General features: G+C 37.9%; 1 protein-coding gene across 1 annotated transcript; it reads left to right on the forward strand.

Annotated features, from left to right (window-relative positions):
* Window positions 1-12: 12 nt before the first annotated feature.
* On the forward strand, window positions 13-15383 carry LOC138331194 (NAD(+) hydrolase SARM1-like). The gene is made up of 9 exons (XM_069278672.1): window positions 13-105; window positions 6201-8117; window positions 8565-8741; window positions 9785-9909; window positions 10359-10594; window positions 11404-11527; window positions 12374-12563; window positions 14702-14824; window positions 15275-15383. The coding sequence occupies exons 2-8, from the start codon at window positions 6468-6470 to the stop codon at window positions 14786-14788; spliced, it is 2589 nt and encodes an 862-aa protein (XP_069134773.1). The 5' UTR covers window positions 13-105; window positions 6201-6467; the 3' UTR covers window positions 14789-14824; window positions 15275-15383.
* The last annotated feature ends 10980 nt before the right edge of the window (window positions 15384-26363 follow it).

The raw sequence follows: 26363 nt of genomic DNA on the forward strand, positions 1-26363 counted from the left end.
GTTAAATAATGGACTGACCCAAGGTAAATAATAATAAACGTCAGATGCTGCGGATGCGAATCCCGGAAGACAGAGGTTGCTGCGGGCGAAGTTCATCAAGACATGGTAATGATCAAGACAATTATTACAATGTCAGTCTGACATTTTCTATTATTTCTGACATCCGTACACTCGATGTGTGATATTGTCAGGATTTGCTGTCAATATTTGCTAAGAAGACTCAAGCTCAGCATCCCACTGTCCTAACGTGTCAGGTTGTTGGTTGCTAATGCACACAAAATTACTTATTTCAACAGATTCTACGCATGTTACATTGTATAACTGTACAGACCGGTAGGTGCCTACCCCTTTCATCTGTTAGGCATACAGCCCCACTCTGTATTGAATATATTTTTATTGTTGAAAGGTACCAAATAATTTGATTGATTTTATATTCTATAATTAATCTAAATAGATGTCGTATAAGTTGATGTAAATTCAATTGTTAATCAGGCTTGCTATTGAAGATGGGCTCGACATACAATGTACTCCTGAAATATCGAGAAATCCTGAACTAGTGTGACATCGAACTGCACATGACCTTGTGGTTTGTATTGAAATAGGAGCGAAGAAAATGAAGTGTCCAGACTGGGATTTGAACCTGGGATCTCCGAACACTAGCAAGCTATAGCCGAATGCTCAACCACTGAGCTTCCTCGACCCAGTCCAATCCCACCACACTCCTCCCTCCATTTTTTAAAGCTTTCGCCCTTGGAGAGGAGAACCAGGGACCTCCGAACACTAGCCGAATGTTCTACCACTGAGCTATACAGAATGTACCTCGACCCAGTCCAATCCCACCACACTCCTCCCTCCATTTTTTAAAGCTTTCGCCCTTGGAGAGGAGAACCAGGGACCTCCGAACACTAGCCGAATGTTCTACCACTGAGCTATACAGAATGTACCTCGACCCAGTCCAATCCCACCACACTCCTCCCTCCATTTTTTAAAGCTTTCGCCCTTGGAGAGGAGAACCAGGGACCTCCAAACACTAGCCGAATGTTCTACCACTGAGCTATACAGAATGTACCTCGACCCAGTCCAACCCCGCCTGTGACCTTTATAGATATTGTTTGTCAATACATGAGATTTGAAATACTATATAAAAAGATGTGGGTAAAGTATAATTTACTGTCAATTAGTACAACCTACCGCTGATTGTGACTTTACAAAAATCACATCAAAATATGATGTCATATGTAATCACTAGAAGATGGGATAATCAACGGTAAATTGTACTTCACCCGCTTCCTTTTCGTTATCTTGAAAGATGAAACCCCCGTATTGACTGGCAATTATAACGACAATTGCATTAAGTATCTATATAGCTTTCTTAGTTTTCTTATCAATAATTTGAAGCCTGTGATATCTGCAACAGCATGATCAAAATTTTTAATGTTCTTCACAAATTATTATATTACCGGTAATAGATTCGTCGTATGAATTCATCATCAGTGTACCAACTGATGGTTAATTACAAATCAATCGTTGTGACATGAGTATGCTTGATATTGGGCCATATTATAGTTATTGCATTAAACCTAATACATTTGTGAAAGAGGATCTGGATATATTATGGAAGAAATGTGCATGTATAGATGATTATAGCACTGTTTATACATTTCTGAAGACATTGACAATGCATATAATCTGGACAGGTATATGGTTAAACAGTATAAGTTATCTCTTTTTCAAGGATTCTCCAGCTTGAAATATTTTTTGTTTTTGTGACAATTACTAGCTAGCAGACAGTAGTACCTACAGAGCTATAAAATGCCTATAATGTTAATTAATGGGAAAGATCTGGAACGATATCAATACTTTAAGTATTGAATATTGTTTCGTAAAATAATATTGATAATTAGTTGAAGACATCCTACTAATTCTCAGTCATATCATTGATAACAATATACTGCTGAATTGATAAATTTTAGCCTCTATCTTCAGCAACAATAAGAAGTTAATTCATAGTTTGGTCTATTCGGTCATGCTATGTCCGTTGTCGTGCACCATCAACCGACCGTCATGCATGAACTTTTTATTTAAAAGACCTCTTCTCAAAAATTGAAAGGCCCATGGTACTGACATTTGGCCTGTAGCATGCTGGGATGAATTAAGGGCTACCATAGTGGTTCAAATGAATGACCTTGACCTTCATTCAAGGTCACAGGAGTCAAATCTAGGAGGCTAAAATCTTTGAACATCTTCCTTGTCAATAACTGTAAGAGTTTAGAATTACAGATAAAAGGTCTGTAGCTTATAGAGTTAATAGGCTGCAAATAGAATGAATACAATGCAAGTACCCTGCCTACTATACCTTTCGGCCGGGTACGAAATAGTGCCTATGTGTCCAAGTGGAGCAGTACCTCAGAAAATCACTCAAGTACATTTTTCGATACTTTTTGTAGGTTTTCAATTATTTCATGCATGTACATGCATTTTTATATCATTATTGTCCAAAACAAACTAGCTACCATTCTTAATATCTACGGCCCACTCACAAGATGTGAAAATCACAATTTGTTGACTTGCCGTATAAATGTAAAAATAAAATAATGTCTTGCTGAGAATTTGATATTTTATACAGTTCAGTTTTATCGCCTAGTAGTTAAATAAGAGATCTAAAACATGATAAAATGCATACAAACATTTTAATAATGGTTTGCATAATCATTATTTTGCTCCATTAGCAGTAATAGGTGCCAATTCTAACTCTAAAAACGATACCATTTTCTGTCTAAAGTCTTTTGAGCTACAATATTGCAGCTAGGCTACAAAGACTTTATTCGATGATTAACCTTGGCTATCATAATTACTTAATAGTAAGAAGCATCTTTATAACTATGCACTGTGATACTCAGGTAGGAGGTGACAGGGTTTCATTATCTTTTTGGGGAGGCAGTGCAATTGCAATTTCAACGTTACTTTTTTATACCACCTGTATGCTATCTAATATAATTTAGCTCAAATCAGGCGGTACCACAGCCAGGTTTATATGGCAAAAAGTACCGGGGTACCGCCTGATGGAGAAACTCCTGGAGGTGAGTGATATAGTCTCCAATTAATTGGCCCTGGCCCTTGTTCCTTCAATATACATATACTTATATATAATCAGCTTTAAAATTTTTGCATGATTCAGAAGAATTCTGAAAATGTTTGCATGATTTTAGATAATTCTGGAAAGAAATCTTGTTAACATGATTAATATGTACTCCTAGTAAAGATATACATTTTAGTACATACAGGTCTAGGATCTCACATGAAATGAACACAAATCTAAAATACTTTTTATCACATAACTACAACAATAACCTACATTGCGAAAAATCTTCTGTCATAATGTATTGCGAAAATCTAGTGAATGCCACCATTTTGTTTCACTGTCCTCGGAATCTATATATAACGTCACATCATTTTTCTTGACCACATTTTATTGTTTCTGACTTGACATCACAATGAATTTCCAGCCAACGGAAATCGCTCAAGGTTATTACATATACAAAATTATTACATGAGCGAAATCACCGGATATCAGACGGAGAGAGAGATCTGAACAATGCAGGCCAATTGGGCCTCTTTAAACAATCTGTTGGCATAACTTGAAAAATGAAAGTTCCATTATCACCTTTAAATGCATGAAGTTTTGTTTATTGACACCCTAATGTAAAATTGATGTAGGGCCTTTATATACATGTAGCTAAATTCTGTACTCTAAAGAATATTTCCACTTTAAGCCTAAAATGAGATATTGCTGCTCTGTCACCAATAAGTTAATGAAAACATTACTAGGCTGTTACAGGGATTCCTTGGCTAGCTCTCTGCCTCGTATCCCTGTACTCTTGTCGTGGTAAAAATCAATAGTCTGGCTATACCAATGTATTGATGTTTCTAGGAGTACCCTGGGAACCGAGTACAAACCTTGGCTTATTACTGGCATTCCTAGCATATTTCCATCTAACGTCCTGTTAAATTGACAGAACTATCATATATTCATAAAAGGATAAAAATTATTTATGGAAATATTTTATGTGCAAAATCAATTTCCCCAGTAAAATTTTTCATAACTTGGATATGATATGCATATTTATGCGTTGCAAAATTTTTTACTTGTTGATTCTCAAACGGCTTTAAACTAGATACTGGAATCTGGTATATTTTTCGTATTTATTATTCTATAAATAAAGCATATATTCTGTATTTGCATAAATATCCGCCCTTCCAGGTAAGCATTAATTGTGACAACATGTTTTGACGAACACAGAGATATTTTTATTGTTTTGCCCATGAAATAATAAATAGTCCTGTCACAATAACTATACATCTGTATGTGTATCAGAAATAAGTATGCTAAAATTAAACATTTTCCTTGAAAATTCTGCAACAAACATGATCAAATCAGTTGTTGTGTGTATTTTGTAGATTAATCAGGAGATCTATTAAATTATGTCTTCCAAATGACTGCAGTGACTGAAGAGTGATTAAAATGTCCTGATCGACTTATCACCACAAGTTCTCACCTCTAGGTTGTGAGTGTGATTAATCCCATTTGTGGTATTGTTTGGTACTGACCACTGGCCATTGTCGGTGGTTTTTCTCCAGGACCTCTGGCTTTCCTCCACCAATAAAGCAGCTGATATGTCCTTACATAACCCTAGGCCTGGCTGGTTATAGGATGTTAAAACAAACAAACCGATCAAATAAATACGGAATGGGGGAATACTGTCCTTGGAGAATCTGCAGCCAGCATTATAAACCATGCATTGTTTCAGACTTCTGTGTTAATTAATCATGTCTGCTTGGCTCATCTGTCTTTCCTTGCTTAGATGTGTTCATATATAGAGGTACAGTAAACTTTGATGCACAGATGTATTATCTCAGGTATATCAAGTTCATTCTATTGTATTGATTTTATGCTTAAGATATACCAACAAATGTAATGCTGTATATAAAATTTGGTTTGTACTAGCTTACATACTGTAAGGCTTTAGTAAATTTAGGTACAGTACCGTACCATACATCGTGGGAAACCCAAGAGTCACTGCTCTATACATTGTCACAAAGAGCAGTGACTCGTGGGTTTACGTCGATGGCTACAGTATTACCTTAATTATTCAATGGGTTTGAAATAAATTGAGAAATATTGTAAGGGAACACTGGTATTAACTATATGCTGCCAGCTTAATGTTACACTATTTAGAGTTATATTATAAGCCTGCTATTTGGCTGTACATGTTTACTGTGTCTTCACTGGTGGTTGGGGCCACGGTGGCATGTGGTTAAGATGTACCGACATATTACCACATGCCCCCCACCTCTGGGTCGCGAGTTCGAATCCCATGTGGGGCAGTTGCCAGATACTGGCCGCTGGTCGGTGGTTTTTCTCCGGGTACTCCGGCTTTCCTCCACCATCAAACCTGGCACGTCCTTAATGACCCTGGGAGATTTCTTTATACATGTTATTATTTAGATTAATGGATCGCTCCATAAAATTATAAAGCCCATAATAACTGGTCATAATTGACCCATCAATTTGTTTATATTGATTTTATATTGAGAAAATAATGCTTTCACCATGAAGTACATCTCACTCAAAGGGATACACATTTTGAACAGTGTTAAGGGGAGATAACTTCGAGTCCTCTTAATCAACACCAATCTAACTAAAATCAGACTGGTAATTCTGCTCCACTTCAATACTCTACGATACGCATCTATACAAGATCTAACAACTCCCTGTTTGTGGTCAACTCATCATGTCGCCCCTGACCTAGAATCTGAATATCTCGGGATATATACTCTATACAATTGTATAGCTAGTAGCGGTTTATGCTTCCAAGATAATCAACTACACCGAAGATTTCACAAGCGACATGCTGATTGGCTAACAATAGGGGTCATGCTGAGGTGACCTCGAACGGGGTGATGTTAGATCTGGTATTGAAGCGTAATTTCAAAGTGGAATTACAAGTCTGATTAAAATTAGATTGTATCAACACGTGCTTCTTTTGACCTTTAATTTTGTTACATGCCAAAGTGACTTTATACAAGTATATGTTTAAAGCCTTTCAAAATATCATTGCCCAGTTATTGCTAACTACAATTCAATGTTTTTCATTTAATGTGTTGATAGATATTAGTTGTTGAATTTTGATATCTTTCAGGATGAAGGGATCTTGGTAACTGTTAGATTTTCGAAGCCTTCAACATAACCAGCTCCGGCTCCTCCATCAAAATGCCTGTATCCCAGAGACCCAGGAGAGTGAAAGTCATTATGTCTGAAGATTCGTCTGAGTGATATATTCTTGTCTACTTAGAAACAAGACCAGTGGATTTTACGTCTGACTTTCGAATCACTGACTGCCACCATTGAGCTTTTTGAATGTTTTACCCATAATTTGGGAACATGCCGTCCAAATGATAGTGACTACATGTCCAGTGATTGTGAAGATGGGAAGGAAAGAACAGTTGGGATTACCGGGCCGGCTAAGGATACCGAAACATTTGTGAGAGTGACCTCCCCTGTTGATAGTGTATCTGTTACAAATGATCGTGATTTAATTGAAAATCCCGAAAGTTTAAAAACCATGGCTGACCAGGAGGAGTCCGAAGGGGATACGGTTGGACCTGTACGCAGGATTAATTCAGCGGCAGGATTTAACACGTCGGAAAATAACCAAGAAGGGCAACAGTCATTTGATCCGTACCGAATGTTGGAGCGATCCCAATCCGAGGCCGTCCTAATTCACAACATTGAGGATCCTTCAGGAGATGTAATGAATCTGGAATCTACCCAGTCTTCGGAAGAAGTGGGAAGTGAAGGAGCGATGGCTAGTCACTGCAACATATCAGAATGTTCAAAGGTGTATTTTGATCTGTCCAAGGCGGAAGCATATGAGAATCTGTGTGAGAAGACACCAAATTTACTGACAAGGACTTCCTCAGGGCGGCACCTGGAGACGATACCGCAGGAGGACGAAACTGACGAATGTGGAAAGTTTAGCCTGAGTGAAAGGTCAATCTCGATGGAAAGTACATCCAGTGAGGATAGGAGTCCCCGGGGCTCTCATATCAGTCTAAAGTCGATCCGCGAGGATAAGGCCTTCATCACAACGGGCATGGCACGAAAGGTCATGAAGGTCAATAAGTCGCAAGAGCATTTGAGTAAAATCTCGAAAAGTAGCTGGAAAGCCAGCTTCCAGTCGTATGCTCAGAACTTACGACAGAAGACGAAGCAGTTGCAAATGGGATCTATACAGGAACAGATCCATGCCCTGAGAGAGCTCTGTGTGATGATGGAGCAGGTGTGGGCGATTCCAACATATGGACGTGATTTAGCATACGGCTTATGCGACATCATAAAGTCTGAGAAATTACTAGATATTATCATAAAGAACTGTCAGTCACAGTCTAGGGACCTCCTGAGGTCGTCTGCTCGGCTCCTGGAGAAGGTTCTCACTACTGGTAATAGACATAAGGTTGCAGAAATTGGTCTGGACATTGTTGTCAAGATGACGATCGAAGTGAAAGGCGACACAGAAATGGCTCGCGTAACAACAGGAATTTTGGAAAGCTTATTTAAGACTTCCGAAGATGTCAGCTCTCGTTTGATAAAACTCGGAGGACTGGAGGTTGTTCTTTACTGGTGTAGATGTAATGACAGACTCACCCTACGGCACTGCGCTATCTCCCTTGCAAACCTTGCCCTCTACGGCGGACCAGAGAATCAAGAAATCATGGCTAAGAGTAAAGTTCCGGAGTGGCTCTTCCCTCTTGCCTTCAATGACGACGACAGTGTACGGTACTACGCCTGTCTGGCCATTTCTGTGTTGGTCGCCAATAAGGAAATCGAGGCTGATGTACTGAACTCTGGTACCTTGGAACTTGTACTTCCGTTCATCAACAGTCATATCCCCAGTGAATTTGCCCGCATGGATTTGTCGCACCGTCATGGCCGATCTCGCGGCTGGCTGAAGCGGTTGGCAGGACTACTGTCAAGTAAGAGAGAGGAGGCACAGGCTTTGGCGGCATTCCACTTCGCCATGGAGGCTGGTATTAAGAGTGATCAGGATAAAAAAGAGGTAGAGTTTTTATACTTTGATTAATAATCCTGAAATGGCTAATTTGTTCAGCTTTAATTTGATTAATTTAATAATAATTCATGCTGAATTGTAATGGTTATATTACTTTATGGTTGACTAAGATTTGCCATGGTTAGAAGATCTAGATAAGACTCGGTTTAAATTGTATCCTGAAAATTGAAAACTGCTTACTTATAGAGAATTTGTAATTTCCATCAAATTATGACTGCTAAAAGATCATTAATTGTTGCCGTAATAGTTTATTTGTACCTGAGAAATCTTAGTGACCTCCTGTGTTTAAGACCTGGCACCTGTTTAATAAAATCATTTTGTTTGAGCCCCAAATGGCCATTTCTAATTTGACCTCTTTGCTAGAGGATCCAGTGATCCTGGTGATCATCTTATGGATAGGTTTGACTGTACATGTATATGACTAATGTGTTGTAGGTTTTCTATGAAATAGAAGCCATAGAACCACTAAGAAAACTAGCTGGAAGTCCGAATGCCACTGTGTCCAAACTCGCTGGTGAGGCTCTGAAGATTATTGGTGAGGAGCTGCCACACAAACTGACTCAGCAGGTGCCACTATGGTCGGTGGCTGATGTCTCTGCCTGGGTGGCTCAGGTAAGTAGAGTGGATAATATTTCTGTCTGGTACATGGCCCAAGAAAGTTCAAGTGAACGAAGTACTGGTTAGCAGATACTTTATTTTGTAGCAACAGCAGCACAAAAATAAGCATTCACTCTTTTAGGACCTTAATTAGCAGGCTTTTCTTGAAAACCCATTCAGAAATTGTTTGTGTTCATATATAGCACATACTATCAAAGGTATTCACCTGTAAATAGATATATTCATTCAGGAAAAGCATGAAACTTGTGGTTATGGTGACCAAGTACCTAAGGTGTAGGACATTCTACTACTAGCCTTCCACCTCTGGGTCATGATGGCTGAGTGGATAAGGTGTCTCACATTCTACCACTAGCCCACCACCTCTGGGTCACGGTGGCTGAGTGGTTAAGGTGTTTGACATTCTACCACTAGCCCTCCACCTCTGGGTCACAGTGGCCAAGTGTCTAAGATGTGTGACATTCTAATACTAGCACTCCACTGGTTCACAGTGGCTGAGTGATTAAGGTGTCTGACATTCTACCACTAGCCCTTCACATCTGGGTCACAGTAGCTGAGTGGTTAAGGTGTTTGACATTCTACCACTAGTCCTTCACCTCTGGGTTACAGTGGCTGAGTGGTTAAGGTGTTTGACATTCTACCACAAGTCCTCCACCTCTGGGTTACAGTGGCTGAGTGGTTAAGGTGTCTGACATTCTACCACAAGTCCTCCACCTCTGGGTTACAGTGGCTGAGTGGTTAAGGTGTCTGTCATTCTACCACAAGTCCTCCACCTCTGGGTTACAGTGGCTGAGTGGTTAAGGTGTTTGACATTCTACCACAAGTCCTCCACCTCTGGGTTACAGTGGCTGAGTGGTTAAGGTGTCTGACATTCTACCACAAGTCCTCCACCTCTGGGTTGTGGTGGCCAAGTGACTAAGGTGATTGACATTGTAACATTAGCCTTCAGATACCAAATGTTACACCTTTGTTTCAAAGACAAGATGTTTTGTTATTATTTTGTTATCATTTCTATTCAGTGTGACCTTTTTCTTGGACAGGTTGGATTTAAGGATTTAACCCAAGACTTTGAGCGATGTAAAGTTGATGGTGACTTGCTACTGACGATGACTAAAGATGACCTGGCAGACAGTATCGGGATGACGTGTAAAATCACTCAGAAAAGGTAGGCATGGTAATAAGGAGTCTGTATCATTCTGTTGATCTTCAGAAAATCCATGTTATTTTATGTCTAACTGACAACAGATGTGGTCACTAAACAATGTACATTTAGTGGTAGAGGAAATCAAGAACTATGGCATAGTCCAGGGGTGGAAATAACAGTGATAGTTACCCCTGTAGTATCAAGGATACTTTCACAAATAAAATTGGTAAAAAGTTGTGTTTGTATTTGCGATTATCTGTGGATTCTTTTGTTGAAACATCATTATTCCTCTTTAAATATTTATGTTACTGATAGATCTAAATTACTGAAAGTATCATATGGAATAAATTCACATATAGAATATTAATTTCATAACTTTTTATACAACCATCATGAAGGAGACAGCTTGATAAGTGGCTTTTAAACATTTCTAGATTTGATAAATTGTACAATTAATTTGTTTCTTTCAGATTTCTACGTGAGCTAACTCATTTGAAGATGTCAGCAGATTACAAGTCATGTGACCAGACTGGGCTTGATGATTGGCTATCAGAAATGAACCAGGAATATCGTCAGTACATGTACCAGATGATGAAGTCGGGGTTAGATAAACGTTATCTCTCCCATGTGTGCGACGATGAACTCATGAATGACTGCGGCATTAACAATGGGATACACAGGAAACGCATAATGCAGAGAATTGCTGGTGAGGAATGGAAATATAAAAATCTTATTTCTGCCTATCATATCGGCTGTCTTGAATTCATCCTTGATATTATGCATGCTATATGTATATTGATTCATCTCAGATATTCTAGGGGTTAATATCACTATCATAATGTCCACCCCTTGACTATGTCATAACAAAACTGAAGACATTTCAGGAGAAAAAAGCTGTCCAGTTCACAAGGTTACAGAGACTTCCTTTGAAGATTAAACAGAGAACAATACCCCAATTTCAAAGCTTTTACATCAAAGGACCAAACTACTTGTCTCATCTATCGATGCACGAGTCTTCAGTTTGGCTATGAAATGGTAAAGGTGTTGATAAGATTACCTCTGGAATATCGAGAATGTATAAAAATAGTATGAAGATTAACTGTTTGACATACTAACTGTTCAGCTTTTATGAGGTTTTGTGAGAGAAAAAAATCTGCATAATTTTAGCTGTTATACCAGACATACCTAGTACTGATAATACTTTGGAATTATTGACATGAAGTTTTTGTTCGTCCAAGGGAAGTGATCATATAAAAAAGATACAGATATTCCAGATAATTTTTATTATGAAAGGGAGACAATCCTCAAAATTTTAAAAACTTGGTCATATACTTCCGCATGATTTTATTTTAAGGATAACATTTAAATTTACACTGGGACAAATAAAAGACAATGCACAAAACTACCAAACACCCCTTTATGATTAGTTCATCAGCATTAATAGTGGAACTCTTTTGTTTGGGAGATGTTTATGTCAAGATGCTGTGTGTATCCTTAAGTTTACTTTGTTGACAGCTATGAAGGAACTCCAGATGTACAGTGATCAGTGTAGTCTAGACTCGGCCGACGGCACTCTCGTGTCTCGCTCTATGGATGTTTTCATCAGTTATCGACGGGCCAATGGATCCCAGCTAGCCAGGTTTGTTATGATTCAAATTAAACTTAATGAAAAGGTATTATCCAGTACAAATTACATTTGTATAATTAAAATACAGGAGGTCTTGATACAATTGACCCCAATATGTGTAACTTGTTCAATTTAAACAGTTATTTGTGTCCATAATGTCAAGTCATTCCCACAATACTATCCTAGTTTTGTAGCCTGTCCATACTTACATTGTGTACTACACCATTATATTTACATTTTTACTGCAGTTCCACTATGTAACCTTACGAAGCGCAGTTTGCAGTGATATAGACTATGAACTTCAATCGCTTATGATGACGTCATTATAATTGTGACATCACAATTGTCGTGCCAGACTGTTGAAATGGCTGTTCCATCCTTGAAGATAACGAATGATTAATTCATTATAAATGCAAAATCCTTCGGAATTTCCTCAATACAATTGCAAGTTTCTGAATAGCCATTTGGAAAGACATCATCAATATTCCAGGGGTTACTATCACTGTCATTATATCTACCCCTGGACTATGTCATAGCAACATTGAAGACATCTGAAGGGAGGAAGAGGAAAAAAACCACTTACCATCAACAGGAGACTTCCATTGACAATGACAGAGAGTGACGCCCAATTTTAAAGCCATACAGTGAAACATTAATCGATTTTATTTTGAAGTTACATTAAAGAACCAAAGTACCTGTCTCATCTGATGTCAACTGACAGATGCCTTAGTTTTACTACAATTTGTATGACATTAATCAAGAGATGGATATAACGACAGTGATAGTAGGTCTGGAGTATCGCAGATGATGGAAAAGGACAATAATATTTTGATTCGCCATCAATTGTTTTCTTTGCAGTTTGTTGAAAGTGCATCTCCAGCTGCGAGGGTTTTCTGTTTTCCTCGACATTGAGAAGCTACGAGCAGGGAAGTTTGATGAAGGACTGCTGAGTAGTGTTAAAATGGCGAAACATTTCATCATCGTTCTGACTCCAAACTCTCTGGACAGATGTATAGGAGACAACAACCAGAAGGATTGGGTTCATAAGGTAACACATCTACCAAGTTTATTCAAATGAATTACCTTGACCGCCATTCAAGGTCACAGGGATCAAATAGGCAAAAGTCTTGAAGTTACTTCTTGTCAATAACTAATAGGTCTAGAAAGCTGTGAAGAGCTACATCATATGCTCAAATAAATGATCTTGACCTTGACCTTCATTCAAGATTACAGGGCAAATAGGCAGAAAATTTTCCAATAACAGTTACTTCTAGCGACCTGGAATTGAGGTATGCCTTTAGCATGCTGGGATGAAGGGATACCTTGCTCAAAGGCACAAGTCATTAAGTAAAAAAAGTACTCTGATATTGGGTATGTAGCATGCTGGATGAAGCTCTTTCAAGTTTGTTTTGAATGACCTTGATCCGTTTTCAAGGTCACAGTGGTCAAATATATCAGAAACTGATAACTTCTACTAGTATACAGTGTCTTACATGCAAGACGGAGAAAAGATGAGCATTTTCAGGCCATTTTTTAATTATGTCCCCCAAACGAAGTGGGGGGACATATTGTTTTTGCTCCGTTTCTTATTATTATTATTATTATTATGTCCCCCAAACGAAGTGGGGGGACATATTGTTTTTGCTCCGTTTCTTATTATTATTATTATTATTATTATTATTTTTATTCTTATTTCTTCTGGTTTCTTCCGCTGCGCGGGTTTCCGCAGCTTTTCTCAGAAACTACTGGCCGATTATCACGAAACTTCACATACATATTCATTAGGGTATGGGATTGTGCATAAAGGTTTTTTTTCCCAACCGGAAGTCCAAGATGGCCGCCAGGGCCCATTTCCTGTTTTCAGGTTTCGGTCTCCGATCTTGCTGAAAATTGGTCTATGGGGGTTTCGTAACGGGATCGAACATCATGCGTTACATTTTCGTTAATCGATTTTGCGTATTCCCAGATGGCTGCGTTTGGCCCAATCGTTTCCTGTTTTCAGGTTTCGGTCCCGATCGTTTCAAGAAAATTGGTAGCCATATGGGGTTTTAAGGGATGGGCAAACAACATGCAAAGGTTTTCGTAAAGATTTTTTTATTACAAGATGGCCGCTGGCCCACTTCCTGTTTTCAGGTTTCGGTCTTCTATCTCAATGAAAATTGGTATATAGGGGTTTTAAGGGATATGGCGAACAACATGCAAGGTTTTTCGTTAAAGATTTTGGTCATTCCAAGTTATGGCCGCTGGGCCAAAATTCCTGTTTTCAGTTTAACAAGATCTCCGATCTCGCTGAAAATTGGTCTATGGGGGTTTTAAGTGATGGCGAACATCATGCAAACATTTTCGTAAAGATTTAAGTATTCCAAGATGGGTGCTGGCCCACTTCCTGTTTTCAGGTTTCGGTCTCCGATCTCAAAGAAAATTGGTATGTAGGGGTTTTAAGGGATTGCAAACAACATGCAAACATTTTCGTAAAGATTTAAGTATTCCAAGATGGCTGCTGGCCAACTTCCTGTTTTCAGGTTTCGGTCTCCGATCTCAAAGAAAATTGGTATATAGGGGTTTTAAGGGATGGCAAACAACATGCAAAGGTTTTCGTAAAGATTTTGCTATTCCAAGATGGCCGCTGGCTTATTTCCTGTTCTTAAGATTTCGATCTCCGATCTCCATGAAATTTGGTCTACAGGAGGTTTTAAGGGATGGCGAACAACATAAAAACATTTCCGTAAAGATTTTTGGTATTCCAAGATGGCCGCTGGGCTCACTTCCTGTTTTTATATTTTGGTCTCTGATTTCAATAAAAATTAGTATATAGGGGTATTAAGGGATGCTTATCAATATGATGAAAATTTTAAAAGATTGTCGCTGGGCAAACTTCCTGTTTTCAAATTTTCGTCAGCATTTCATTGAAAATTGGTAAATGGGGGTTTTAACTTAAAATTTTAAGGGATGCCATACAGTCATGATTACTGCCAAATCAATTTCTCTGAAAATAGCCTGGTATTACCGTATTTTTGCGCATATAGTGCACACTTTTTTTCAGATTTGTTGCAATTCGGGGTGCGTTTGGGGGACTATGTAATGGTGTCCATTACAATCAGTACTTGTTTGTAATAGGTTGTGACTATAAAAGCTCAGTATATCCGTTTGTTATCCTTGCTAAACTGAAGCTATCTATTTTCTCAGGAGATTGTGGCGGCCATTAACAGTGGATGTAACATTATTCCACTGATGGACAACTTCACCTTCCCTCCAGCCGACATGTGTACCTGAGGATATGAGACAGATTGTCTTTTTTAATGGCATTAGGTACGTTTGGGGGGGACTGTTTAAAAACTGACCGATGATTTCTAACTGTAAACCTCGCTAATACAAATTTTCTGGATATTTCACAAGAGAGATCAAATAGGTAACACCCCCACCCCCCACTCTCCACTCCACAGTATTCAAACATAGATTATACTCGGTAATTTAAGATTGTCAGTATTTCATTTAGAACCCTTGATCGTGAATATCTTTTGCAGATATTTTGAAAATAATGATATCGCTAAATATTGTATACAAGAAAATAAAATGGGTTACAGTTTAATTGTTATGCCTTTTTTCCGGTTTGAACCTCATCAATTCAAACTTGAAAACTTACACTTGTCAACACTTATTACATGACCTTTGAACTTAAGCTTCAACCATTGCACTATTATTATACTGGGATATTTTAAAACAGGATGACCTTTGATCTTTAACCTTGCCCTTTACAAGGTGGATCCATGACTACCAGGATGCTTGTGTAGAGAAACTTGAGAAGTTCCTTCGTGGCGAGGTCAACACGTCCAGTAAAAGGGCTGCGTTGTTCCAGATCGGGGTCGTCAAAAACAGAGGTGCCTGTGAAAGGTCCACTGTAAGTACTGCTCTTGTGGAGAGTATCAGTCCAACTAGTCCACCTAGCACACAAAAATTATGGGTCTTGGACCCAGCGACGACTTACATTTCAAACTCCAATATTCTCACAGGATCTCACGCGATTGGCTTGCCTTATCAAATTGTTTTAGAACATAATTAACCAAGGGTGAATTTTACCTAAGGGTTTGATGATTATGCGACTCTCAAATTTATATCAGTTTAATTATTATAATGAAACACCTTCTTTATTTAGTTGTGATTTACTGATAATTAGTATGTTCTCCTCCTAACTCAATGAAGGCAAAGCAATGACACTTAGGGAAGACCGTTATATTGGCCTTTTTTCTGGGGGGGGGGGGGGGGGGGGGGACCTTCTTGGGGGGGGGGGGTTGCTGTGAGGGTGTATGAGCTTTTTGGTAGTGATAATATGAGAGGGGGCATATTTGTCATAACAATTGAGAGGGTAGAGGCCATAGTCTAGAACCAAGGAGGGTGGAGGTTTTGTTCCCTAACCAAGGTATGGTTGTAGGTTTTGTTCCAACACCACAAGGCATGGGGTTGTAGGTTTTGCTCAAATCAAGGAAATGTTGTAGGTATTGTTTCTAACCAAGGAACTGTGGGAGGTTTGTTCTAATCAAGGAAGGGTGGAAGGTTTGTCCTAACCAAGGGGAAGGGAGTAGGGTTTGAACAAACCAAAGGAAGGGTTCAGGTTTTTATGTTATGTCCTATACCAAATTAAGGTTGAAGGGATTGTTCTAACCAAGGAAGGGTGGAGGTTTGTTCTAACCAAGGAAGGGTGTAGGTTTGTTCTAACCAAGGAAGGGTGGAGGTTTGTCCTAACCAAGGAAGGGTGTAGGTTTGTTCTAATCAAGGAAGGGTGGAGGTTTGTTCTAATCAAGGAAGGGTGGAGGTTTGTTCTAATCAAGGAAGGGTGGATGTGAAGGTTTGTTCTAATCAAGTTTGATATGTTCCTAATCAAGGAAGGGTGAAGGTTGTTCTAATCAAGGAAGGGTGAGGTTTGTTCTAATCAAGGAAGGGTGGAGGTTTGTCCTAACCAAGGAAGGGTGAAGTTTTGTTCTAATCAAGGAAGGGTGTAGGTTTGTCCTAACCAAGGAAGGGTGTAGGTTTGTCCTAACCAAGGAAGGGTGAAGGTTTGTCCTAACCAAGAAAGGGTGGAGGTTTGTCCTAACCAAGAAAGGGGTGAAGGTTTGTCCTAACCAAGAAAGGGTGTAGGTTTGTTCTAATCAAGGAAGGGTGGAGGTTTGTCCTAATCAAATAAGGGTGGAGGTTTGTCCTAATCAAATAAGGGTGTAGGTTTGTCCTAATCAAGGAAGGGTGTAGGTTTGTTCTAATCAAGGAAGGGTGGAGGTTTGTCCTAATCAAATAAGGATGGAGGTTTTCCTAACCAAGAAAGGGTGTAGGTTTGTCCTAATCAAGGAAGGATGAAGGTTTGTTCTAATCAAGGAAGGTTGTAGGTTTGTCCTAATCAAATAAGGGTGTAGGTTTGTCCTAATCAAGGAAGGATGAAGGTTTGTCCTAACCAAGAGAGGGTGGAGGTTTGTCCTAACCAAGAAAGGGTGAAGGTTTGTCCTAACCAAGAAAGGGTGTAGGTTTGTCCTAATCAAGGAAGGATGAAGGTTTGTTCTAATCAAGGAAGGGTGGAGGTTTGTCCTAATCAAATAAGGGTGTAGGTTTGTCCTAATCAAATAAGAGTGAAGGTTTGTCCTAACCAAGGAAGGGTGAAGGATTGTCCTAACCAAGGAAGGGTGTAGGTTTGTCCTAATCAAATAAGAGTGAAGGTTTGTCCTAACCAAGGAAGAGTGAAGGTTTGTCCTAACCAAGGAAGGGTGTAGGTTTGTCCTAACCAAGGAAAGGTGGAGGTTTGTCATAACCAAGGAAGGGTGTAGGTTTGTCCTAACCAAGGAAGGGTGTAGGTTTGTTCTAACCAAGGAAGGGTGTAGGTTTGTTCTTATCAAGGAATGGTGGAGGTTTGTCCTAACCAAGGAAGGGTGTAGGTTTGGCCTAACCAAGGAAGGGGGGAGGTTTGTCCTAACCAAGGAAGGATGTAGGTTTGTCATAACCAAGGAAGGGTGTAGGTTTGCTCTAATCAAGGAAGGGTGTAGGTTTGTTCTAACCAAGGAAGGGTGGATGTTTGTTCTAATCAAGGAAGGGTGGAGGTTTGTCCTAACCAAGGAAGGGTGAAGGTTTGCTCTAATCAAGGAGGGTGGAGGTTTGTCCTACCCAAGGAAGGGTGAAGTTTTGTTCTAATCAAGGAAGGGGTGTAGGTTTGTCCTAACCAAGGAAGGGTGTAGGTTTGGCCTAACCAAGGAAGGGTGTAGGTTTGTCCTTACAAATTAAGAGTTATCTTGGTCCTAGACAAGGAAGGACGAATTGTTCAGTCTAGAAAAAAAAAAAGATTGCATGGCATCCTTGACGTGTCCTTACTCCAAGAAGGATTATTGGTATAATGTATACGGTTTTTTGTTTATTGTATCTCCTAATTGAACTTATTTGCTTGAACTTGCTTACACAATCCTAAATACACATCAGGATGCTAGATGATATAGCAGCATCATAGTTCACGGAAATATCAGGGACAAATTTGGGAGCAGTACAATGTCTTTATTTCACAATATAAAGTCTAGGAAATATTAAAAAATGGCTATACCTATGCATGTTATATTGCAACATTTCGTTTATATTGAAGAGTGTATGATGAATGGCGTAGTATTAATCAGCGATCTATATTTAGGAAATAAAATGCCAATTCGTAAGAATACATTTATTCATAATTTACATGTGTATATGATAACCGCATACCTTGCGAAATTTTACACCGTCATACAGCAAGGTAGGGGTCACAAAGTACAATAAAGCGCACATGACGATTTATGATGACTTAATCACATTTGGATAACTCAGCATCAATAAATGTGACACTGACTCGATGCTCTAAACTTTGTATATGGTATATGACTAGGTGTCTTGGTCCCCAGGCGCTTTATGTAAAATGGGGATAAGATTTATGTCATCTCATTCATGCAAAGTTGATGCACAGTAACAAGCTAGTTTTGTACATACGTGTAATTTGCCCATCAACAGGTGTCACTGGTGTAATATAACTAGTGTTGCATGATAGAATTTACAACGAGACATGCGGTTTGATGATGGTGGCATCAAATATCTGCTTTACGGAAGAGGAATATGGCAAAATGAAGATAATTTCATGAAGTCATCTAAATCTCATTTGAACTTAATTTTTATGTTAACTTCTATATATATACTATCTGATCATAGATATTTTCTGTTGATTAGTTGTCTTTATTGTCACAAATCTGTCTCTCAGATAATGCACAAGTGCAGTATGACCTCTATTGAACACAAATCACCGAGGATCTTTATACGCTGTTGCAGTTTGACCTACGATTTGACACTGGTATCGCAAATGATTTTTTACATGACCGATTTACGAATTGAAATAATGAAAACGAAACTAAGATTTGCCTATTCTTTGATATCGCGGAAAATGTTTGTTTTTAATTTCCAGTTACTGATATTTTTTACGTGATGACCACTCCTGTAGTCTGTGTGACCGTTAGCAAATATTAACATGCTGACAGGGGTTACTATAAATAGATTTAATGATCGCCAATGTAATCAAACTAAAATATTCATCAAGAAAACAATTCTATATCGCATTGATGATACACGGAACATTATGATGACTAAACAATCATCTCAATAAAATCTCGCCCTTCAAACGATAACATCCACACTTTACCAATAAATCAATTAAGAGTTAATTTGGTAATGATTTACGATAAAATTGCTTCCCAAATACTTTTCGCAGCTATTATAAGCTAAGAATACTACAAACAATAGCCTTGTTTTTATCTTTTATCAGTAGCTTTATAGGAACGCATCAAACTCCTACAACGTAGACAAATAATGAATTTGTTACATTGCAAAATTTACTTTTGAGTATTTGGCGTCGTAGATCAGTTTTTTAATGATATGTATTGGCGTTTGGAATTATTTTTTAATACCGGCGTCATTGGAATAAGAATAGTTTTATGTTTGTTTGAAAATACTAATTTGGCTTTTTCGTATGGTTAAAAAATATATTCATCGTTTTATTTATTTCAAAAGTCAAAAACGGAAAATTCATTTGTCATTCCGGGAATCATCATCGATATCTTAGCCGAAACTAAATCATCCATTCAATCTACTAAATCTCCTAAACATCGTAAAATCAGCATTTTCAGTCTGTTCTATAAAATATTCAAATCATTCTTGATAGAAATAATAACATCGTTTTGTGACGTACAAACACGCCCCTTCGTCCCGGACCCCATATGAATGGGATATTTTAACCACCCCAGGGGATTCTTAATGACGTACTCGCCCACGGAATCTATACAAACAGTAAAGAATAATTAGTAAAGCAGGTGAAAACCATTGGTGCTGTGGTGCCATTTATGTAAGATATATAGATATTACAGATAATAGAGTGTATTTTTGATACACGACATTCTAATTTGATAACGGTTTACAGGCCTAAATTGCTTCCTGTGTTGTGGGTGTATTGTGGGCTAAAATCACAAACCACATTTAAGTCACAGCCACATTTTCTAGTCCTATTAAGTCACAGTTACCATACAAATGTAGATCACAACAAAACCTACCACACAATCTAGGTAAATTGATACTTGTCAAACAAATGTAGATCACAACAAAACCTACCACACAATCTAGGTAAATTGACACTTGTCAAACAAATGTAGATCACAACAAAACCTACCACACAATCTAGGTAAATTGACACTTGTCAAACAAATGTAGATCACAACAAAACCTACCACACAATCTAGGTAAATTGACACTTGTCAAACAAATGTAGATCACAACAAAACCTACCACACAATCTAGGTAAATTTACACTTGTCAAACAAATGTAGATCACAACAAAACCTACCACACAATCTAGGTAAATTGACACTTGTCAAACAAATGTAGATCACAACAAAACCTACCACACAATCTAGGTAAATTGACACTTGTCAAACAAATGTAGATCACAACAAAACCTACCACACAATCTAGGTAAATTGACACTTGTCAAACAAATGTAGATCACAGTGAAACCTACCACATAATCTAGGTAAATTGACACTTGTCAAACAAATGTAGATCACAACAAAACCTACCACACAATCTAGGTAAATTGACACTTGTCAAACAAATGTAGATCACAACAAAACCTACCACACAATCTAGGTAAATTGACACTTGTCAAACAAATGTAGATCACAACAAAACCTACCACACAATCTAGGTAAATTGACACTTGTCAAACAAATGTAGATCACAATGAAACCTACCACACAATCTAGGTAAATTGACACTTGTCAAACAAATGTAGATCACAACAAAACCTACCACACAATCTAGGTAAATTGACACTTGTCAAACAAATGTAGATCACAACAAAACCTACCACACAATCTAGGTAAATTGATACTTGTCAAACAAATGTAGATCACAACAAAACCTACCACACAATCTAGGTAAATTGACACTTGTCAAACATATCTACGTAACTACAAGACACAGCATACAAACCTAAATCACCAGTCATATTAGTATATAGGTCACTGCGCGACCTGGCATACAAACCTAAATCACCAGTCATATTAGTACATAGGTCACTGCGCGACCTGGCATACAATCTTAAATCACCAGTCATATTAGTATATAGGTCACTGCGCGACCTGGCATACAAACCTAAATCACCAGTCATATTAGTATATAGGTCACTGCGCGACCTGGCATACAAACCTAAATCACCAGTCATATTAGTATATAGGTCACTGCGCGACCTGGCATACAATCATGATACATAGTCATATTACTATACACGTAGGTCACTGCGCGACCTGGCATACAATCTTAAATCACCAGTCATATTAGTATATAGGTCACTGCGCGACCTGGCATACAAACCTAAATCACCAGTCATATTAGTATATAGGTCACTGCGCGACCTGGCATACAAACCTAAATCACCAGTCATATTAGTATATAGGTCACTGCGCGACCTGGCTTACAAACCTAAATCACCAGTCATATTAGTATATAGGTCACTGCGCGACCTGGCATACAAACCTAAATCACCAGTCATAGTAGTATATAGGTCACCGCGCGACCTGGCATACAAACCTAAATCACCAGTCATATTAGTATATAGGTCACTGCGCGACCTGGCTTACAAACCTAAATCACCAGTCATAGTAGTATATAGGTCACTGCGCGACCTGGCTTACAAACCTAAATCACCAGTCATATTAGTATATAGGTCACTGCGCGACCTGGCATACAAACCTAAATCACCAGTCATAGTAGTATATAGGTCACCGCGCGACCTGGCATACAAACCTAAATCACCAGTCATATTTGTATATAGGTCACTGCGCGACCTGGCTTACAAACCTAAATCACCAGTCATAGTAGTATATACAATGTAGGTCATTGCGCGACCTGGCATACAAACCTAAATCACCAGTCATATTAGTATATAGGTCACTGCGCGACCTGGCATACAAACCTAAATCACCAGTCATATTAGTATATAGGTCACTGCGCGACCTGGCATACAAACCTAAATCACCAGTCATATTAGTATATAGGTCACTGCGCGACCTGGCTTACAAACCTAAATCACCAGTCATAGTAGTATATAGGTCACTGCGCGACCTGGCATACAAACCTAAATCAACAGTCATATAAGTATATAGGTCACTGCGCGACCTGGCATACCAACCTAAATTACAGTGACACTACTAGTATATAGGCCACAACTATAATCATGATACATACTCTATCTAGGTCACAATGACTCCCATCCACATATTCTAGGTCACAATGACTCCCATCCACATATTCTAGGTCACAATGACTCCCATCCACATATTCTAGGTCACAATGACTCCCATCCACAAATCTAGGTCACAATGACCCCTATCCACGAATCTAGGTTACAGTGACACCAGTCAGCTAAATCTAGGACCGTTTGTGTTGGTGGCACTGTTCAAGTTAATGGGGCTTATATTAGATTTAGATACACATTAATTTATTTTTCAATATTTATTTTCAGGTTGGAAATTTCTTTTATGTACAGATCTTTTTTATCTTTATAACCGATACATATTAAGTATGATGCTTCGATGATTAGTATAGTCTGTCATCAATATTATACAAATGGTCAGTTGAGCACATGACACAAAGTTTTGAGAGTGGTTTGCTAACACTTGTGTGTTTGTAAAATGTTTCCACACAGGTAAATATTGGTTTGATGCTTGAGTTTCACTTTCGTATCGACATTTACAAATATTACTGTGTTTGACAAGCATACCAGACGATTACATGTACTTATTTTACGTCACGACGATCGCTATTTAGCTTTTAAGAAAACATTTAGCCGTGTTACAGAAAACGGAAATGAAGTTCAATGTTAAATGTATCTTTTACTTTAATCTGCTACCTAGTTTAAATTTCAGAAAAAATACCAAAAGTAACTAAAATAGTTAAATATAGCGGGTTTTTTTTTTCTTTGACGTAATAGTTGCTCCTTGCTTTGACTTTGCAAAATTTGGTTTGCTATAAACATAGCTACAATCTTTTATCATTGAATTAAAACTTCAATAAATCCAATTAATTGTTGAACAAGTACCACATACGTTATGTGGTGTTTGTTTATATTTACCGCGTGTATATAGGTTATGTTATGACAACCACTGACAGGGGAGAAATGGGTCGGCCTAGCTATAACATCAGCTTATTCTGTATCGTGATTCATTTTCGCGTGCGGTTTTTACCGCATTTCACAGGCGATCAGGGAATCGCAAACATCAGTGGCTGCGAAAGTGTACCAGATATGTACGGTCTAAATTTAGCGTACATGTACATATGTATGTCGCAGGCGATAAGAGAATCACAAACATCAATGGCCACGGAAGTGTACCTGTACAGTCTAAGTCAATTCGTGTATTGAGACAAACTAACCATATGATCCTTTTATAGATTTATAGATTTTAATTTGTAAATTATTACTTATATTCAATATTAATAGCCTCGTATGACACATGATAAGAAAATGATCAGGACTAGCCATATTAAAATTGGGTCAATATTGAAGTAAAATAAATCATGAAATTTCTTAAAGTCACACAATACATAACTGTCAACAAAACGTCATGTCAGATTTGACACTGATATTGCTAGTTTTTGAAGATGTAGTTCAAATTAAGTTATATCAAAGAATATTCAAAACGATTTACTAATAACTTTGACCAAGGACGTATATGAGAAGGATAAGTCACACTGGGTTTGGGGGAAGTCCAAGGCAGGCGCTTTTGTGTTTGTGCACTGACCGTGACGTTGGGCGACGACTGATTTTCCTTTGATATCCGCCGGCACAGCCTTTGATGTAGCTTGCGGGTGCGAGGGTTACCGTCTTACTTTCTGAAGCGGGGCCGTCATTTCATGAGCTGTCGATTATTTTTAACGAAAATTTAAGACATATCCTCTAAATATTCCGTCTTTAAAGCAAGTAATATACGTCGTGAAATTTAATAAACTTTACAATGGTGTTTCGTTTGACTCGATAAGACAAGTATTTGTTGAGAAAAACGGTTTTTATTCCCGGTTCATAGGCGTCTCGCGTGGTGCTTAGTAATGTAAAGAGACAGACACGAATCCTTCTCACTTATAAATCCTTGGCCTTCGATTTACTAATAACTTTGACACAGCAGTTGTTGAAAGTCGATACTTGTAAACATGTCTTCATTTGAAACTGGCCGCCATTGAATCGAAGTTACGATTATTTGATTTAAACATATTTTATTTGCATTGTTAGAGTACCAAAAGGATTTGGCAGAAGCTAAAAAAAACCTTATATTAATTAAGCCCGTTTCAGTTATTTTTAACGTATACAAGCAAATGGATGACCAAAGTTATATGCAGATAAACTTTATTAGGGAGAGAGAGAGAGAGAGAGAGAGAGAGAGAGAGAGAGAGAGAGAGAGGAGAGAGAGAGAGAGAAGGGGAGAGAGATTATCAGTATTTTGATATAAAATATACAAGCATATACTATAATGATAATTATTATAATACTAGAGTAATGGGTCTTTTCCAGCTCATGTGACAATCACATCAAAGTTACAAATATTACCGAACGGAGTCGGAAAATTCATAACCCGTACCCGGAAGACTTAGTTCAGCACGTTTACGTAATATAAATACATAATTAAACTCCCTTTAGAATACTTTATAGATCTAAAATATGAATATAAAAACAGCTATCTAGACTATACAAACTAATTATGAGATTATCGAAATGCCGGCCATGCGGTTTTTAATTGTTTTTCACTTAGCAGAGGAAGATATCGACAGAGCCACAAATATCATAAGAACACTATATAGTCGAGGGCTATGTTTAAATTACATTAGTTCTAAGAAATTATAACTCTTAGGTTTAAAAAAACCTCAGACCACTTAAAAAAAAACAACTTGTAAATAAATATAATTGTGTATGAAAAAATAAGATGAGATGGGAATTTATGTAGGTACTTCTCCAACATGTATGTTGCGTTTGTTGCATGATTTTTTTAAAATCTTCTTTCGAACAAAATGGCGGTTAATTTATCATCACTGACTAGTCTAGAATGACTACCTTGTAAAGTGGGAACTGGCTTTCATGTTTAAGAGTTTAAAAATTAATTTGTGTTAAGAAACATTTGTGGCTGACCTATTATTCAAATAATCCGTGGCTTTACAGCACCAAAGAAAACAAGGTCAGCTTATGTATAACGAATATTTCCTGTAATACAGATCAATATATCGTATATTCTTCATCCTATTTTTATTATAAGAAGTGGATCAGACAGTGTAAATAATACATACATTTGACCATATGTATTAGACTGCGTGGAAGCAGCAAGTTCTTTGAATTAATACTTGTCATAGTGATGTCTTTCACAACATTTTGAAAATTAAAGCACCGCCGAGGAACAGTGGACAAACGTATGCATGCACGCGTCTAGCATTAAATTTATTTTATTTGATAAAAAGACATTTCTATATAACGTCTAGGCAAGCAATACGGATCCCCTAGAACTCTTGTTATTCAACAACTTAATGTTCTGATCACGTGATATGAATGTATTCTGGGATAGGTGATAACATCCTTGTTCAGAAGGATATGTACTGTCGCAATTTTTAAACAAATTAAGACAAAGACGTCATAGTCGTCTGCGCTCCTGCATTAACCATAATGTCTACATTTAGTAGTAGTGGATTGATTTCAGTCAAATTGTATAAAAGATTAACGACTTTACCATTAAATGATATATAGTTATATGTAGAGTGATGTGGTGGCATTAAAGAACCCGAACACACATTTAGCCGTCATTGCGTAATACAGAGTTAACTCCCCTGCGGAAAGATGTCTATTATGACGACATTATTTTTCTACAATAATTGACGTTACCCTCGCAAACATATTACGTCAGAAATAATTCCAATACGCAGGGGCAGATAACGCTTTTATATGCAAAGACGGAATACATTTTACTTATAAAAGTAGAAAAGCACGAGGAGCATCGAATTTCCTTAAACCGACCTATTTCCGCGGTGACCTATTTTTACGTTATCGTGTTTAACCACTGTTTCGAGGTGATTTCATTTTGCGATTCAGATTGTGTCTATGTGGTTTCATTTTACTGGTAGATTTCTACTTTTGAAATTTACCCTCCGATTCATCTTAAAGATCACTTATTTCATGTGAAAACTGGATAACAGTGTTACTCTTTGTGACTAAAGAACTTGTAAAACATTTAAAATTGATCAGTTACCAGTTTCATTAAGTGATCTTTATATCCCTCACTCTCAC

The sequence above is a fragment of the Argopecten irradians genome, chromosome 9 (assembly GCF_041381155.1).
Source record: "Argopecten irradians isolate NY chromosome 9, Ai_NY, whole genome shotgun sequence".
Classification (NCBI taxonomy): domain Eukaryota; kingdom Metazoa; phylum Mollusca; class Bivalvia; order Pectinida; family Pectinidae; genus Argopecten; species Argopecten irradians.